The 18,672-nt window shown below is 44.0% G+C and overlaps 1 protein-coding gene across 1 annotated transcript in view; it reads right to left on the bottom strand.

The window, feature by feature from the left end:
• The window catches only part of ylpm1 (YLP motif containing 1), a 48,676-nt gene extending 30,458 nt beyond the window's left edge, over positions 1 to 18,218 (bottom strand). Inside the window, exons 1-17 of the mRNA XM_080452732.1 lie at positions 17,263 to 18,218; positions 13,279 to 13,500; positions 12,268 to 12,456; positions 11,635 to 12,164; positions 7,081 to 10,314; positions 6,560 to 6,677; positions 6,303 to 6,444; positions 6,104 to 6,193; positions 5,471 to 5,645; positions 4,982 to 5,181; positions 4,639 to 4,790; positions 4,006 to 4,068; positions 3,588 to 3,707; positions 3,295 to 3,471; positions 3,133 to 3,216; positions 2,929 to 3,012; positions 1,834 to 1,917 (exon numbers count right to left, since the gene is read on the bottom strand). Coding sequence (XP_080308858.1) covers positions 1,834 to 1,917; positions 2,929 to 3,012; positions 3,133 to 3,216; positions 3,295 to 3,471; positions 3,588 to 3,707; positions 4,006 to 4,068; positions 4,639 to 4,790; positions 4,982 to 5,181; positions 5,471 to 5,645; positions 6,104 to 6,193; positions 6,303 to 6,444; positions 6,560 to 6,677; positions 7,081 to 10,314; positions 11,635 to 12,164; positions 12,268 to 12,456; positions 13,279 to 13,500; positions 17,263 to 17,919 — 6,321 coding nt within the window. The 5' untranslated portion in view covers positions 17,920 to 18,218. The remainder of the gene's footprint in view (positions 1 to 1,833; positions 1,918 to 2,928; positions 3,013 to 3,132; positions 3,217 to 3,294; positions 3,472 to 3,587; positions 3,708 to 4,005; positions 4,069 to 4,638; positions 4,791 to 4,981; positions 5,182 to 5,470; positions 5,646 to 6,103; positions 6,194 to 6,302; positions 6,445 to 6,559; positions 6,678 to 7,080; positions 10,315 to 11,634; positions 12,165 to 12,267; positions 12,457 to 13,278; positions 13,501 to 17,262) is intronic.
• Positions 18,219 to 18,672: the final 454 nt, after the last annotated feature.

Genomic DNA, 18,672 nt, shown 5'->3' with positions numbered 1-18,672 from the left:
ATGCCTGCACATTTCAGCATGTGTTGTATATCTGAACTAAATCCTTGGGATTTTCTTTTTGGTCTTGTAATTTTCCTTCTCTTAGTTCAGGGATACAACTAGCATGTGCAATGGATCAATTCAACGTTTTAGGTTTTATTGTCTGCACTTGTCCATGCGTACACTAAACCTTTTGTATACCTTTATTCATGAGCCCATAGTGGTAATACCTCCATACTATATTTATGTTTTATATATTACACAGACCTGGAAAGGATAGTATAGTCTGCGGCATTAATTTCTGCTGAATGTCCTGAAGTTTGAATGGAGAGAGGTTTAATGAAGGATTAATGATCTTGGTCGTCTCTGTGTAGAGCGGACAGCAGAAATGTCTGAAGCCACGGGAATAGAGACTACTCTGAATAGATTAAAGGTGTCTAGTATTAGCAGATTAAGCTATTGGATTTGGAACCTCTGAAGTACATACTTTTAGGACTGTGATATATACTGTGATACAGGTTTTGTATTTCTCTCCATCTGCAATGTGCTATTCCACACCAGTACGTGTTTTAGTTTTTCTGTTGCCTTTTTCACCAGGTCTCCCTTGGGAGATCCCATTGAAATCCGTGATGGACTGTTGCCTGTACATAATAATTAAGTGGATGAAATGTTTAAAAGACATTTTGAACATTTGGGGATTTTCAAACGCTTCTTTCACGTATGAACTCTATGAATATAAAAGATGCCCAAGGAATCATGTCAGGACATTGTCCGGTGTTGACTTTTCATAGATGCAGCACGCAACAGGAAAATGTCCGTTTCAGATGCGTTTTTACATGACTGTTAACAGCCTGTTATTAGCCGAGGACCAGCGTCTGGGTCGAGGCGTCACCTACTCCCACATAAAAGCGTGAGGAATATTTGTTATTAATTTCCGTTCACAGAACACGACAGATTAATTGAACTGCTTGACATGCAGTCTCCCATTGATGCACCCATGCAAAACACAAACAACACATCTTTCCTACCATAGTAGGCCTAACGTAGACAACAAGCCTCACTACATTAGTCTCAATGTACAGACGAGTGCGTAGGGAGCGTCTGAATGAATATTAGGTTGCATCTCGTTTACATAACTATGGTAGGAAGGAGACATCGTTTGTGTTTTAACAATGTTTCACTTATGAGCCATTGATGGCAGAAATTTGATTCGGTGGATATTTCCGATTCAAGCACAAATAGAACCTGCCGAATGAATGAACCGTTTTTCAGTGATCGTTTCTTTCTCCACACACCTAGAAACATCATCAACACGCCCACACGCCCAATTTTAATTCACCGGACTAACACCATGTCCATTCACACATTCAGCTGTTTGGGTTGAATCAGACATTACACAGACTTAGCTCAAGGGAGCTGGCAGCCTAATGTCCCTTGCATGTCAGGTCCTACTGACTGTGCGTTCACACATACAGCCCCACCAGTTAATGTCTAGATAACTTCCCAGGTTACAGTGCATGTGTGAATGAGGTTCTAATGTTAACAACAAACATAACTCCTGGAAAGTTACTTTTCCCAGGAGTTTGTCAATATTATACATATGCTTAAAAATCACCTGAGAACTTATTTCAAAAGGCTACAGCTGCTGACTTTCAAAAAGGCTAAAGCTGGCTCTCAGACAAACTAGTGACAATCATTACAAAGCACCAAGTCAATTTCCCTCAACCTGCACTGTAACCATGCTAAATGCTAAACAAGACTCTTGAGAAACCATGGGTTGTTGATGTGAATAAAGGTCAGTGGAAAAATATGTCTGACAACTACGTGATGACAAACAGGTTTGTCTTTTCCTACCATATCACCCTCTTCTTCCTCCTCTCTCTTAATCTTGGGTTCCTTGGGCTCATCATCATCAGGATTGAAATCCTCCATTTCAACCTGAAAACACAAATGTTCAGTTTAACCTCCAGCTTAGTCTCCAACTACAGTAGTAAGGCTACTACTTGAGGCCGGGATATGACCTCAAATCAGTATCACAGTAATGTCAGTCACACATTCACTAAAATAACCATAAATGTACTTGTTTATTTCCCCCATTACAATCATGGTTATTTGACAACTCTGCTTAAGCCTCATTTATTAAAATAGACTGAACTATTCAATCTGGGATGATTCTTTCTAATAAGGTGCACACAATGCAGCTCATCTCCATATATGACAAAACATTGAATTTAGTAAATAATGAAAACTCACAAAATAACTTTTAATGTTAATTTAAAATTTTAAGTATTACTGACAGAATTTTTTCATATTTATCAGACTTTCATAAACTAAATCCATATTATATTTCTTCTGATTCACATCAAGATCAAAGCAGTCTAAAGTTACAATTCACTTGACCAGACTTTCAAGATGCTGTGACCACACTGCTTTGTCTCTGCACACAGGAGCACTGGGCAGCCAGAGGACAAGTGTGGTTGTGAACAGGTACGCAAAAATGTGAAAATAACCCATGTAATACCCTGCTATCTGTTAAGTAAAGTGAATGTAACAAAGGGAGGCTGCCTGTCTGAGGTAATGTCGAAGTTTGAAACACTGTTACGCTGCTTATTTTAATTATGGATGTACACTGACCAGGGCAGAAAGCATGTGACTGAATATGCCAACCAGATGTTGCTTTTTTTTGTTAAGTCTTTTCCTGTGGGCAGTGGCAGCTCATGACTACACAGTGGAGACTGCTCTTACAGACATGAGCAAAATCGACAGGCCTGGTATGGTGAGAGACTCTTGATTTCGGTATCGATACATTTTTGATATACTGCCCGGCCCTACTACATAGCTTTGTTTTAATTCACATTCAGTGTTCAAATATGGTTTCTCCAGCTTGGTTTGAGTGTAGACTGTGATATAATGTGGAAAGTATTCAGTCTTTGATATGGAAGAGCTCACCTCCTCAATAGCAGCATCCTGAAGCAGGGAGCGAACATCAAGGCGCACCATATGACGAGGTGAGGACTCCCAGTTGTTTGACATCTGTGTAAAGAATAATCCATGAACAAAGCACATGTTACATTTAGAAACCATTATAGAAATTATTCATGTTATCTAAGAAAAAAGCTATTGACATATTTCTAGATATGATTCCATACAAACCTTGCTTATATCTTTGTGTGTGCGTCCATGGACATTTCTCTTTGCACAAGTCTGGTGGTCCGCAGTGATCTCAGCCAAATACACCTATACAATGTGAAGGGATATTCTCCTTAGTAAATTAAATAACATTTGAAAGAAAAGCTCAAACAAACAAAACCTCACCTCAAAGCCCTTGGTTTTGGCCGCACTCCAAAACTGATCGAAATGTTTCACCCGGTCATTAATAGTGTCGATAATAATGAAGGGGAAAAATCCATCCTCAAGGGTTTTCTTAAATGTCTTGAGCATGCTGGTGCGGTACGTATCCTCCATCTCTGGCTCGTATTCATACTCAAGTACCTGAAGGAATTGATTTAGTTTCCAGTTAACACCAATAATAATGCAACATTTAGAAATGTATACAAAGTTCATTCTCCAGTTAATATACAACATAAGAACTCTCAATCTGAACACACCTTGGTTTTGACTCTTTTTCCTGTGTCTGGGTCCTTCTCAACTTTTTCAACCTCCGTCATGAAGTAGTCATCCAGGACAATGACTCTTGGTGGGGCTCCGCCACAATCTACTTCCTTATCCTTAATGCAAAAAAACACCCCAAAACATTGCATTTGAGAAGGCAACTCATTACATGGCCATGATGGCATTTTACATAAATAATTACATAGCTAACTTATCAAGATAAATTGCTAATGTTTTAGATAGATGTTTGAGAGAAAGAAAAGATACCTGATCTCATCAAAAACAATTATTGCCTGGGAAGGATTAATCATAAATGTAGTACATTGTAATTTCTTAGAACAGTAACTAATCAATCATCTGACTGAACAACCCAACTCGATTACCTTGGTGCTACATTATGACTTTGTAACTTACTCGTATAAGTTTCGCAACGTGGCTTTTCCCACTTCCCGGAAGTCCTCTCATTATGATGACAATCTAAAGAAATCAAATAAGAAAAAGTAAGACATTTTATAATTTTCTAGAAGGCAAAATAGGCTCATACCGATGCAATCACACAAAACAGGACTGACCGTCTATGGTTACGTTTTCTTTTATGGCAACAAAGTCTGTATCACAACAGTCATAATATTTCATGTCATACAATGCAAACAGCATGGTGTTCCATTGAAACTAGATGCAACGATCTTCAAGAAGCGTTTACCCCTCATGTTCTTTAAGGTATCTAGGGCAAGTCGCACGCTTCAATCAGTTTCACACCAGGTTTTGCAGAGCATCAACAATTAGCCACATTAGCATTGCTGAGACGCGATGCAAAGTTTATAAAGGATTAACGAGGCATATTCATGTGTCAGTTCTATGTCAGCGGACAGTTTTGTTTCCATTGTGGATTATATTTTTGACTTAGATCAGAGATATAATCAGATGAGAGTACAAGCTGGTTCATCCTGTTGCAGTATTATCAATCAAGTTGTTAAATACAGCGTGTCTGGATGAAGAAAGAGTAAAGAGTAAACAATGTGGTCCGCTGCAGCAATGATTACATACTCTCTCTGGTCGCGATAATCTTCCGGGCATTTTGAGGAGGTCATCGATGTTCTTGATCTCCGGTTTCTTTTCGGCCCGTGGGGGAGGTTGAGGTGGAGGAAGAGATGATGCAGGGCCGGGCACTCGCTCCTCTGGATACCCCCTTCGGTCCACTGCGTGACATTACATACAATTAAAGCCTCTATTTTTCCACTTGCCATGTTTGATTCTAATCTGATCATTATCATTGATGCATTTTCCTTGTCGTGAAATAAACTGAGCTGAACAAGGGACTACAGTGTACCCAGGATCCCTGTGCACGTATCCCCTGGATGTCTCACAACATGCGGTAACTTTAACGTACGATAAGGTGAGGAACTGTGGCCATAACGCTCCGGTCCGCCGCGTTCAGGTAAGCCCCGCTCAGACGAGAGCCTGTCATATCCAGACCTTGCATAGCGATCTTCCCGGTCTCGACTGTCCCGCCCCTCCCTCTCTCGTAGGTCCCTAGGGTCCCTCTCCCTTTCCCTGTAGGCCGGGCGAGATGGGAGTCCCAGTGGAGGTCTGTGAGGATAAACATCATGGTTACATTTCAGCGGAAAAAAAGCAATGCGTTTATTCCAATACTTGCACACATAGACATGGCTGATGACTCATCACAATGTGTGACACAAAGTGATATACTACCTTTCTTCAAAAACCATGGACTGTGAGCTTGAATAAATAAACAAAAAAAAACAAATAAAATAAAAAGACAAAAAGAAAGCAAAGTTACATAATGTAACGAAGTAGCATACTTCCCAACAGTTTGGACAAAGGGTTTGTCAGATCTACTGCGGGGGCAGTGTCATACCTTTCATCTCTCGGGGGGTAGCGCTCCCTCTCAAATCGATCTCTTTCATAATCCAAAGGAGGTTTTTCTCTGTACAGCTCTCTCTCTCTGCTGTATGAGCGGCGCTCGTAAGGGTCAGACGACCGTCTTTCATAGTAGGGGTCTCTCCCATAAGGATCTCTGCCGCCCAGTGGCTCTACACAGAAGGGAAAGAGGCGATTCAGTAAACATGGCTAACCAAACGACCAGGGACGACATGAAAATCCATATAGTTAATGTCGGGTGGAAACCGTATATATGTCCAAAACAGAAATGGAAAAAATAACCTGTGTTCCAATCAAATGGATCGAATCGAATGTAGTTATTATTCAAGCTATACTTGTTTGTTAAATATTTATAAAACCAAGACAGATTTAACCGCTTCCGTAAAAAAAATCTAATAATTGAATAACACAAATAGCAGATCTACAAGCTCACGACGCGTCAGGTTGGGGAGCTTGTCGATCGGCTACTTTTGCGTGACACTACAGTATGACCAAATAGGGTATTCACTTACGAAAAAACATAAAAGTTGAAATATGGAGATACCTGGTTTCTGCCCGACAGCAATGATATGCTTCAACGTGTTGATGAACACAATTACAGAAAACTCACCTTTTTCATAGTGCCTTTCAGATGGTACTGGGTCAGGCCTCAACACAATCCTTTCACCATATGACATCCGTTCAACAGTGGCGCCAGGTTCTAAATATTGACAGTTCATTTCACCCACATTTTTGTATTTATTTTATGGTTCTCTTTCAATTTTGCTTCTATGCTTTAATTAAACCTTTAATAACGTTTCACTTCCTACCATGTCCATGACCATAATCCACAGTCTTGGTCACTGGAGCTGCGGGCGGAGGAGGGATCGATTGCTGGTAACTTGTGGCCATGGACTTCTCCCAAGACACTGGGTCAATGCTGCTAAGCGTCTGTCCACTGGCAGCCATACCCTAAAGATGAGAAAAGAACACGTTTTATGGTAAACTAAGAAATGCTTAATATTACTCAGTGTTAGATTAATGCTCTTGATTTTACATTTTGGTCATTATCGTAGGTTTGATTTACCTTAAGGGCATTCCTCACTTCTTCAGATATCTCCAGTCCAAGAAGACCAGCTGGGAACTCAGGTGTGACTTCAGAAGGCTGTGATTCTGTTGCAGATGGCTTCACCTCGTGCAATTCCCTGAGGACAAAGGCATGGGTAAACATAACATCCTTCTTCAGTCATAGCATAAATGTTACATGAACGCAAAGTACTGCAATTGAATTATAGTGATCAATCAAGATCTATAATTTGTATTGTTAATTTGTTATATTGTTAATTAGTCAACTAGCTAGCCAAGTCAGTAAGTAGTTCTGCTACTAGTCAGTTTTTCTCTAAATCCCATATATTTGCTCTTATTTATTGGGAAAATGTTTGTAACAATAACAACGCTATTTATTTTACTCAAGTAAAAGAGTACAGTACAATAGAACTGTTCAATATCATGTGTAATTTTACTTTTGCCATTCAACTAAATGTCATTAACACTATTAACGATCAGAAGTCAGATGTCAAACCAGAAAAGAAGGTCTCTGCAAATTACCGTAGAAATTTAAGTTCTTGAGCAGCTTTCAAGATTATCTCATGCTGGTGTTGTGAGAGTGCAAGTCCTCCACTTGTGCTCGTTCCTTGAGCAGCCGGGTCAACTGTGCTCTCTGGAGCTTTGGTGACAGGGGCTGCCGGGGGTGGCAGAGGCGGAATATCCATTGGAGGCTCCAACCTACGGTCGTCATAGTGTGGTCTGGGCTCCTTATAGTCTGGAGGATACGCTCTGTCAGGTGATGGAGTACGTCTTGGAGGTCTATCCCACTCAGAAGAAATTGGCGGGTATGGCCGTGGCGACTCTTCCCGTCTATACGGGGGCTCGTCCCTGTATTCGCGTGCTCTGAGTTCCCCTCTTCGCAGATCTTCCTCTTCATATGGATCGCGAGGCCGCCCGTGGCCTCGCTCTCTCTCCTCTGGCCACGGGTCGTCTCTGTAGCGCTCTGCCGGAGGAAGGCGAGGAGGGTAGTCCCTGTCAGGGGTAGGAGGGCGGCGATCTCTGTCCCATTCAGGATCCAAGTATGGGTCCCTGCGCTCATACTCGTCAGGGGGATAGTCCCTGTGTGGTGGCCGCCAGCCATACCCATCTTCCCCGTGACCGTATTCGGTGACAATTCTATCGCTGCGTTCTTCTTCGTAATCTTCAGGGGGACGATGCATCCCCCTACCCATACCACCTCGATCAGTTGGGGAATGACCCATGGGCCTCCTCATCCCTCCCCGGTCCATCTCATGCGGAGTACCCATACCACCTCGATCAGTTGGGGAATGACCCATGGGCCTCCTTATCCCTCCCCGGTCCATCTCATGCGGAGTACCCATACCACCTCGATCAGTTGGGGAATGACCCATGGGCCTCCTTATCCCTCCCCGGTCCATCTCATGCGGAGTACCCATACCACCTCGATCAGTTGGGGAATGACCCATGGGCCTCCTTATCCCTCCCCGGTCCATCTCATGCGGAGGGGGAGAAGGGCCTCTGGTGTGGGGAGAAGGGCCTCTGGCGTGGGGAGGGTGACGCCACTCAGGTTCTCTCTCCAAACCATCATCATCATATAAAGGCTCAGCCATTGGATCCATCATTTCATGAGGTGGTGGTGGTGGTCGCCGTCGGCCTCTTCCCATATCATGAGGCATAGGATGGCCATGAGGGTCATGGCCGTGATGCATGGGGTATCTCATCGGATCCATTTCCATGTCATCACGGTCTACTGGAGGACCTAAAGGGTCATGTTCCATTGCAGCGTGAGGTGGCCGTCCTCGGCCCGGGTGTGCAAAGCCCGGATGGCCACGCGGCGGGTAGCCCCGGCCATGCGGGAACGGGGGTCTCATACCTCTCATTGGCGGTCTCATCTCTCCCCAGTAGGGGTCCCCTTCCTCCCAGTACTCTGCTGACTCTGGGTCTTCCCATTCCCTGTCCATTTCCTCTTCCATACCCATAGGAGGTCCTCCTCTGCCCATAGGTCCTCCTCTGCCCATAGGTCCTCCTCTGCCCATGCCCATAGATGGCCCTCCCCTGCCCATAGGTGGCCCTCCCCTGCCCATGCCCATAGGTGGCCCTCCCCTGCCCATAGGTGGCCCTCCCCTACCCATAGGTGGTCCTCCCCTACCCATTGGCGGCCCTCCCCTGCCCATAGGAGGCCCTCCCCTACCCATAGGAGGTCCTCCCCTACCCATTGGTGGTCCTCCCATACCCATTGGTGGTCCTCCCATACCCATTGGTGGTCCACCCCTACCCATTGGTGGTCCTCCCCTGCCCATAGGTGGTCCTCCCCTGCCCATAGGTGGTCCTCCTCGCCCCATCGGAGGTCCTCCTCGCCCCATCGGAGGTCCTCCTCGCCCCATCGGAGGGCCCCCTCTGCCCATCGGAGGGCCACCTCGCCACATCGGAGGGCCTCCTCTACCCATCGGAGGTCCTCCCATCACTGGTTCTTCATAATAATTGTCCTCCGTCTCGAAGTAATTATCCTCTGGCTGCCATATATCATCATCTTCAGGGGGAACCTCTGGTTCCTCACCCTGAGGCTCCTCATATGCGGGATCCTGCCATTGGTACTCTTCTTGCTCTGGCATCTCGTGTGGGGGCATGTAGTCATAAGGCATTTCTTCCATCCCCATTGGTGGTCCTCCCATACCCATTGGTGGTCCACCCCTACCCATTGGTGGTTCCATCTCCTCCCCATGTGGGTAAGCAGGCGGTCCTCTAAACTCCCCACGCCCCGCATTGCCACGCCCTCGTCCACAGACAGGTTCCGGGGGCTGACCACGTCCCCTGCCACGTGCCATTACAGCTGCCGGGCTTGGAGGCTCTGGCTTTGAATCTAGTTGGTCAGGAGGTTGTGAACCCTGTTGTGTTGCAGGGGGTTTTGGTCCTTGCTGGGGCACGTTGCTTTTGTTCACTAGTCCCCCTGGTTTATTGTTTGTGGGAGCTGTATTTTTTGGAGGCACAGACGTGGGAGCTGTACTTTTTGGAGGCACAGACTCAGGAGCCTTTGACGCAGGAGCCTTTACAGGGGGCCGGGTGCTAGCTGGTTGTGCTTTATCAGTCTTATCAGAGTCTTTACCAGCATCAGGAGCTTCAGGCTTCTCATTTGTCTGTTTTGATTGAGGGATGGGATCGCTTTGAACAAAAAAGCCCCCATTTCCACCCACACTGTCAGCTGCCAGGTCTTCCTTTTTAGTTTTAACACCTGACTTAGATTCATTTTCTTTTTTAGTGGGCAGCTGTCCTGCCAATTTCACTGGGGGTTTGGAGTCAATGCTGGGTGGATGTGATTTATTATCTTGCTCTATCTTAGGCTGTGGATCTTGGTGTACTTTCTGCTGAGGTCCAGGAGGCCGTTCAAAGCGATTGAAGGCTTGGGGTCCAGGAGGCCTTTCAGCGCGCGGGAAGCCTTGGGGTCCAGGAGGGCGTTCAACGCGTGGGAAGCCTTGCGGTCCAGGAGGGCGTTCAATGCGCGGGAAGCCTTGCTGTCCAGGAGGCCGTTCAAAGCGATTGAAGGCTTGGGGTCCAGGAGGCCTTTCAGCGCGCGGGAAGCCTTGGGGTCCAGGAGGCCGTTCAAAGCGAGGGTAGCCTTGAGATCCAGGAGGCCGTTCAAAGCGAGGGGGCTGGTCAAATCTAGGCTGATGACCAAATTGAGGCTGATCATCTTGCTGATGTTCAAATCTGTGGGGACCATCAAAGTGCTGCGGTGGATGGTCAAATCTTGGAGCATTTCCACGGGGATCATCAAACCTGGAGGAAAATTAAATAAAAGAAAACAGAGCAACCATTACTATTCACTGATTCAAAATGAGCACATTTAACTGCAATCATCCTCTAGAAAATGTGTTTATTCTGAAAAGACATGGCAGGTCTTTCACTGGAAAAGTTTGACTCGTCACATCTAGGATGTCTTACTTTTGCCGGCATGGCTAAAGGTCAGGCCATATAGAACTGGGTTTCAACATATAAATAGTAGATGGGTTTCTGTGCAACGTCATTAGAGACATGAATGCAACAGCATTATTCACCCCATATCTAGCAGAGCCAAGCTCCAAAACAGAAAGATGATATGAAGAATGCAAAGAACGGACTTGGCTGCATGGGAACAATGTTCTCATGTCAATGAATCAATGTTCTAATTATCTTGGGGCGAACCATCTCTCACAGTCATGAGCCCAGACGCTCGGATGACTGAACTTTACATTTTGAATAGCAGCAATCACAATACCAGGTGTACTACAGTACAACTACAACGGCAAGAATCAACACTGGAATTCGATGGAAATGTAGTTTGGAGCAGAAAAGCGTTACGAGGCTTCAACACACTTAAATCATTTTACTTTCACACTGGTAATTATTCAGGAAGTATGCAAACAATGTAGACTATACAGTTATGTGCGAGTTGTTTCAGAACTAACATTACAGCTTCATAAATAAATAAAATACACAAGTCAGACCAAACTTTCAAATAGGCATTATTTTTCAAAATTTTTTAAAATAATTCCAAACATGCATGTGGATGTGACAAAATAATGTCGAAATAATGGTTAGAACACAGTGATGTTTATAAACAAGAAGAAACCCTTCTATATGCCCTAAAAGCAGATCGATCAAATCACAGCTCACACCACTATGTACAATAAAATAGAAACAGCACAAGTCAAATTCAATAAGAGTATGAAAGTTGTCATCTACGAATGTAAAAACATGCAAATGTATTTTCTTTTTTCTAAATCTCTTTGTTACACCAACATTGTTTGTGAAGTAGTTCTGTACTTATAGGTTAAGTATTTAAAAGATATTCCGATTTCCATTTGGCCAAAGCAGACATAACTCTAGTCACCAATCTAGTCAGTTTGTAAATGCAGGGGTGATGTCAGCCACATTTGTAAAGTGGGGCTTCGCCACTGAACACTGCATACAACTAATGTGGTTTCTTTCACAAACTGCACACATTGTAATTTCAATAGCCAAAGATTGGACAGAGAGCGGCGGCAACACCATTATTCATCTCTATATCACCCCTTTTGCCAATTAACAACAAACCCAAATCTCAAAGCTGCAACTCACCGTGTGTCTCTGGGACCATTATAGTGTGGTGGTTGACCAGGAGGAGGGCCTTGGGGTCTGTCTCCTCTACCGTCAGGCCCGCCTTCTCTAATATTGGGTCCAGTTGGCGATTCTGAATTTGGCCCAAAACCAGCAGGTGGAGGACCCTGGTTCCTGGGTCCAGGAGCACCCGGGGATTGCTGCATACCTGGGCTGGTGAGCCCAGGTATGTGCTGCTGCTGCTGCATGTCTTGCCCAGAGTACTGGCCACTATGTCCCATCATCCCCATCCCACTATTGTACTGGCTGGACACTGGCGGCACTGTGGCTCTTAGACTGGCGACCCGCTCTTGTAGGTGAGCATATGTTGAGTTCATTTGATCCTGCCACTGCTTCCATTGGAGCTCATAGTCTTGGAGCTGGTCTTTGTGGGGGTACGTTTTAAACTGCTCGTACCAGAGACCGAACGTTTGTTCCCAGTCTTGGAACAATGGGGTGAATTGCTGCTGCTGCATTTCATAGTGTCTGAGCTGCATTTCGGGAGTCATCGACTGCAACAAATGTCATTATTAAAGTCAATTCAGATTCATCCGTCACTAGTTTAAAATGTAATTATATATGCACATAATGAGAAAGAAAACACATTTGAGCTACCTGTAGATTTGCTGGTTGCTGAATCAGCTTTTGGTACTGCTCCAGGATTTGTTGGAGCTTCTCATGCTGTTTCATGAGAGCCTGGTATTGTATGCCTGCCCTTTGCTGCTGCACCTGCTGCCACTGTGCTGCTGCAGCCTGTAACTGCTGGAGGCGGGCAACCTCCACTGGGTCCTGAATTGTTTCCACCTGCAAAAATAAAACAATGTCAGAAGCCTAGAAATGAGAACAATTAATTTTTTGACCAAAATTGTCTGGCAGATGAGTCAGGATTAGAAGAAGGCTGACGACCCCACATCAATGTGCAGCACTGTTAGTAAGTTAATTATATAACAGAACTGATGTAATGTTATCCATTAAGAGTACAAAATAAATTTCTGTTGATTGTTCTGAAAACAAAAAGGTAATTTTCAGTGATCTTGCTAATGTAGGGACTAGGGAGTCCCCAGGACTCACAGGTGATCAAGTGGGTCCCAGGGAAATTGAGTGGACACACACCACACACACACACACACACACACACACACACACACACACACACACACACACACACACACACACACACACAACATCCTATGTGTTATAACAGAGGAAACTCTGTATGTGGTGAATGCGCTTAAATTCCTTGTCATAACGCTGGTTAAACACAGACATCAGACATGTTTTTGCACAGGTCATTTCATTTACATGACAGGACTCTTATCACGACACATGATGCACCTTAGCCCGTTGTCATGTCCAGGTTTGTTGCTACGATTTTAACAGATTTGCTGTTCACAATGTAGCATTATAAGGGTAAAAATAGGTTGCGTTCCTTGGATGCATTGATAGTGAGTTTAGATTACTTATTCCTTTCAGATAGTAGTGTATCAGAGAGATGCAGTATGTACATTTAACACCAGCCACTGCATTTTCACAGCCAAAGCCTACTCAAACATTACAACCTATAATTAAGTTATTGGAAACACACAGGTACCCAATATTTCTCAAGATCATTTTAGGTAAGCTTACCTCCTCAGGTGGAGGTGGCGGCAATGGTGGCTGCTCTTTTGGTGGAGGCGGAGGAGGTGCACCTTTTGGTGGCTCAGATGGGGGAGGGGGAGCAGGCTGGTTCTGAGGTGGTGGTGGTGGAGGTGCGGCACCACCCCCTTCATTCTGGTTCTGTTTGGCCTTCTCATTTTTCAACTTCTGGAGATTCTGAAGATGTTGTTTGTACCAATACTGTTGTTGCTCCTGGGTGGGTAGAATAAAAGGAAAATCAATCAGACGACAGCTCTTTCTCATTAAAATATGATACAAAGAAAGAACCATGAATGATGCTAATTAAGGAGGAGTAAGGAAGAGAAAAGGAATTAGAAGATAACCAAGTACCGTAATTTTCGCACTATAAGCCGCACCTGACTATAAGCCGCAGCAGCTAAATTGAATGTTTGGAACATATATAAGCCGCACTGGACTATAAGCCGCGGGTGTAAAATCCATAGATTGAGGAGGTCCCCTAGTGGCCGTTAGCTGTAAAAATCCATAGATAAGCCGCACCGTTATATAAGCCGCAGGGTCGAAAAATTGGGAAAAAGTCGCGGCTTATAGTCCGAAATTTACGGTACTCAGAAATAAAAAATGTTTTTATCTATTGTTCCATCTTAAAGATGACAATGATGACAGATGTTTCGGCTATTCTGGCTTCATCAGTATGAAGGCTGGATATTATCCAAAACGTCTGTCATCTTTGTCATCTTGAGGCATATGGAACAATACAAATGTTGCTTTGAGTGCGACCCTCCACGTTATGATTTTTGGAACCGTTATGTTATGTTTATCTATTTGACATGGACACAATCACATTGGACAAACTGGATGCATTGCTTAGTGTATATAGCAGGAGTGATAGTTTAACACCTGTCCACAGGAAGCTTTTCTAAAAATAGAATAACACTAGTCTAAAACCCAATCAAGTACAAAAAATAATATATATACACTGGTAATATATATATACACTAGTCATTTGGACAACGTACCATAGTGGTCAGAACACGGTGGTAGAGACAAGTATGTTATAAGATAATCAAGCTGACAATGCTAATTTAATTTCAAATTAGCCTTTGACAACATGAGCCTTACATTCCCAGCATTAAACCCTGTTGCATCCAGCTATGCATGCATGTACAAGACATTATTCAATTTGTTTTAGTAAATTCAGTGTACCTTTTCCCAACAGAAAACAATTTCAAGCATTGTTGTTTTCTTGAAGGGAAATGTACCTATTATTTCTGTGTTTTCAGCAAGTAGCAGTGACAAGTAGTGATTAGTTTAATCAACATTTGTAAACATTATAAATGGGTACAAAAAACAGATGCCCATGACATAATTACCCGCTCATCTTGGCTTTAATATAATGCCAGAATCTCTCTTATTTACGTTTATATTTCTGCATTTTGTACCTGCATTCGTTTCAGTGATCAAGTGAGTCTGTGTCAGTGACAATTGTCTCAATGGTCCATAATGCATTGCAGCTGACAGACTCAAGGAGCATCCATTTTCCAACCATATCTTCATATAATTGGTCTTCATAGCTCCTTAAATATGTATCATTTCTGTCTACTTGCTCTGCATCTCAGGTGGGCTGTGGACAGTTCAGAAACCTGCCTACCAATGATGTAATTGGTGGGGATTCGAAGCAAATGGAAACTACCAGATTTCTCTTCCTGGAAAGTTAGCGCACTGAAATCAGTAAAAAAAGATAAGATAAGATTGAAATGACCACAGATGTTGTCATTGCTAGGCAGGTTTCTGAAATGTCTACAGACCAGCTGTGAGATGTAGATGCCTAACCCTAGACAAACCATCTTGGGCTGGGCGATAAGGACAAAATCATTTGTCACTGTATTTTTGAGCAAATACCATGATATTGTCACTGTATAATGTGATCAATCTTGTCACGATAATAATGTGATAATGATAATACATATGTTTAAAAAATAATGAAAATAGCTGATCTACAAGCTCAAAACGAGTTTGTGCTAATGCCCTCTCAGCAAGAAATGCCTGATAACCAATCCCATTGTGAACGGCTCATTGAAAATATATTTAAAAAATATACAGTTTGTCATAACAAACAGCTCAATTCAACAGGTGGCTTCTCCTTATTTGCAGCTACCTCTGGGAGCAATGCAGGAGGGTTAAGATTTTGAAATTGAGATTTTGGATGAAATCTGGCAGCTTGCATTTAATTTAAAGATTACAATGTAAGATAACTCATAGACTCCACCTCTCTAAAAGAAAACTTGCCAAGATGTTCAAAGGAACAGACCCAACGTGCTCCTGTTGCCACAAAATGAAGCTGCCCTTCATCGCGTGTTTTGAATATGCCCACTGCCCAGTCTTATGGCCATTATTTTTCCTCACTACTGGTATGACAGATAATACTGTTAATCTAACAACTAATAAAGCCTGCATGGCATTCCAAATGCGTAGAAAATGTTATGTCAAGTTAAAAAAAGCTGCCACTCAAACACCCCATGCGCAGCAGATACAGTACACTAACCGGCCACTTTATCAGCCCACTTGTCCAACTGCACATAAGGCATATTTCTAGCAGCAACTCAAAGCATTTAAGCATGTACACATGTTCAAGACTATCTTCTGCAGTTCAGAACAAGCATCAGAATGGGGGGGGTTATTACGGTAAATGCCTTTGTCGACATATAGACCAATTATTTGTTTACTAATATTGAGACTGGACGCACAGTTGTTTCACGCGATCAATTATTTGTTGTTGTTTCGGGGGTGCGCTGGTTTCAGCACACCCCCAACCCCCTCTTGTGTGTTGGCTAGTGAGGCGCGTCCTAGCGAGACCTGACAGAATGGGTTTCATTGCGCGCATACTGGTTGCACGCATACTGGTTCTTATCAGTGTGACATCGTCTGTTAAGGGGGTCTATAAGTGTCACAAAATCAAATACATAAAATATTTTATTTCAAAAGTTAAAATCAAAAATCTGATTAAACTCAAATTGTGAGATGCCATTGCCAACACACACACACACACACACACACACACACACACACTAGCAGTACTACCACTACTTTTTACCCTCACTTGTAATAGTCTGTGGTGTTTTGTATGTTTGTGTTATAATATGTTACGTGTTTAATTTAATACAGCCTATTGAAAGGTTCAATAGAAATGATTTTATTTTAAAAATAAATTAACGAAATAGGATGGGATGGCATGGTGAAGTACTCGAAATGCCTAAATTAATAACAAATATATGTATTATTGTAAAGTATTTTTCAAAAACAGTTAAAATTAAGACATTTGTGTGTGTGTGTGTAGTAGACTATTCTTAACTAGAAAAAGTGCCCCTCGGAGCAAAGGTCTCTGCCAGGTCAGGTAGGTTATTGTGGCCTCCTGGTGGCGCTATAATACGCCAATTTGAAAAGGGTGGCATTTCTTCCTAGGCCTGTGGGAATGTACGCGCAAAGTTTCAAGGCAATCGCACGCTGCGTTCATGATTTGAGGCATTGTTCAAAATAAGCCAAAGCAAACTTTAGTTGGCAATCTTAGCCAATCATGATGGAATATGAAAAATCTGAAATTAAATACCCGTTTCGTTTAATGACTACAGAGATACTGTGTACCGATTTGCGTGATGTTTGGACAAAATCTGTAGGAGTTAAATCAAGAAATGTGTTTAGCAAAATTCGACCTTCTGGTGGCGCTTTCACAGGCCGATCTGAAAAATTCGGGGTAGAGGTTCTGGTCTAGTTCTGCTCTGACATCCAGGGAGTGTGTGTGTGCCGTTTCGCTGCGATCGGCCAAACGGTGCCGGAGATTAGCTGCTCATAGACAGACTCACGGACGGACGGACAGGGTGCTAAACATTGTTTCTGCCACACCTTCGGCCTGGCGGAGACAATTATTTGTTTTAAATCGCGAGCGAGCACTAACACGACACACAGGCAAACGGTTGCAAGTTACTAACGTGTCGTTACCTGCAAAGACATAGACGATAAACATGACTTGTTGTCCTCGGGCGCGGAGGAATCTTTCTGGTTTACCTCTTGTGTCTGGGGGGGACCACCGTTATTCTGGGGGGGCTTCACTGATGAGGACGGCGGTTCGGGTGGGGGAGGCTTTGGTTGTGGTTGTGCCTCACTGGGCAGTGGAGGCGGTGGCTCGGGTTGTTCTGAGGGCAGTGGAGCCTCTGTGTCGTAACCACCACCGTAGCCCATGTCCATGTGTCCACCACCGGGTCCTTGTGACTGCCACTGGGAGCCATAATACCCTCCTGCACCACCACCACCAGCAGGAGGAGGAGGGTGCCCACCCTGCCCCCCACCGGCACCGTACGCCCCCGGCGCGGTGCTGGTGTGCAACACCGACTGGAGCTGCTTCTGATGGAGCATCTGCAGCTGCTGCATCTGATGGAGATGCTGCTCCTGCAGGCTGGAGAAAAGAGACCCGGTGTTGGCAGCACCGCTGGCATCATTAAACCCCCCGCCGCCACCGCCGCCGTATCCCCCCGCTGCTGCCGCCGCCGGGGGGGCTTGTTGTTGGACACCCGGCGTCTGCTGCTGCTTTCGGGGTCCAGGGCCGCTGAAATTCTGTGGCTGATGACCACCACCATAACTCCCCCAAGAAGGATACATGATGGTTGAGAACTACTAGGCCTTTGTTCCGATTCAGAGCATCCGGCCTTGTGCTGCTGCTAACGATGCTAGCTAGCGAATGAATGCTGACCTACCTTTCATTACAGTCTGTGTGTTTTCATCGTATGGTGCATTCACTACCCTTTACAAACACTGATTATGCCAACCCCCCCAGGCATTACACTACGGCTATGGTGCATCAGAAATAAATACAGTAATGTGTGTTGATCGCTTTGTAAAGATACATTAACAGGTCGACAGTCTGTGCTCTCTGTAGCCTGGGTGGACACCGCAACAACATGCACACAGCAGCGCGACCAGGGTTGACAGGTTGGGCGAGAGAAATAAGCAACCATGTCTATGAAAACAAGCCCAAAAGAAGCGACTAGGCCACATGAGCACTAACCTACCTGTATTATGCATCAGATATTTGAAAATAGCAGATCTATCTACAAGCTCACAGTTCATAGCAGATCTACAAGCTCATAGCAGATCTACAACCTCACAATGCGTCGCATCCCGACGCGTTGTGAGCTGCTTTTTTTTTTTTTTTAATCTTGGAAAAAAATGAATCATTTTTTATATTTTTTTAAACATTTGAACACAAATCTGACAAAAATATTTTCAGATGGGGGGGTCCGTGGACAAATACATATTCTTTTGGGGGCCCTTGATCTGAAAATGTTTGAGAACCACTGGTTTAAGCAACATTAGGAAAAAAGCCCAAATAACCAACTACACTTTTTAGAAACA

The sequence above is a fragment of the Gymnoscopelus braueri genome, assembly GCF_963280865.1.
Source record: "Gymnoscopelus braueri genome assembly, chromosome: 16".
Lineage (NCBI taxonomy): Eukaryota > Metazoa > Chordata > Actinopteri > Myctophiformes > Myctophidae > Gymnoscopelus > Gymnoscopelus braueri.
Note: the sequence above shows the minus strand (reverse complement) of the source record. Positions and strands in the feature narration are given on the sequence as shown.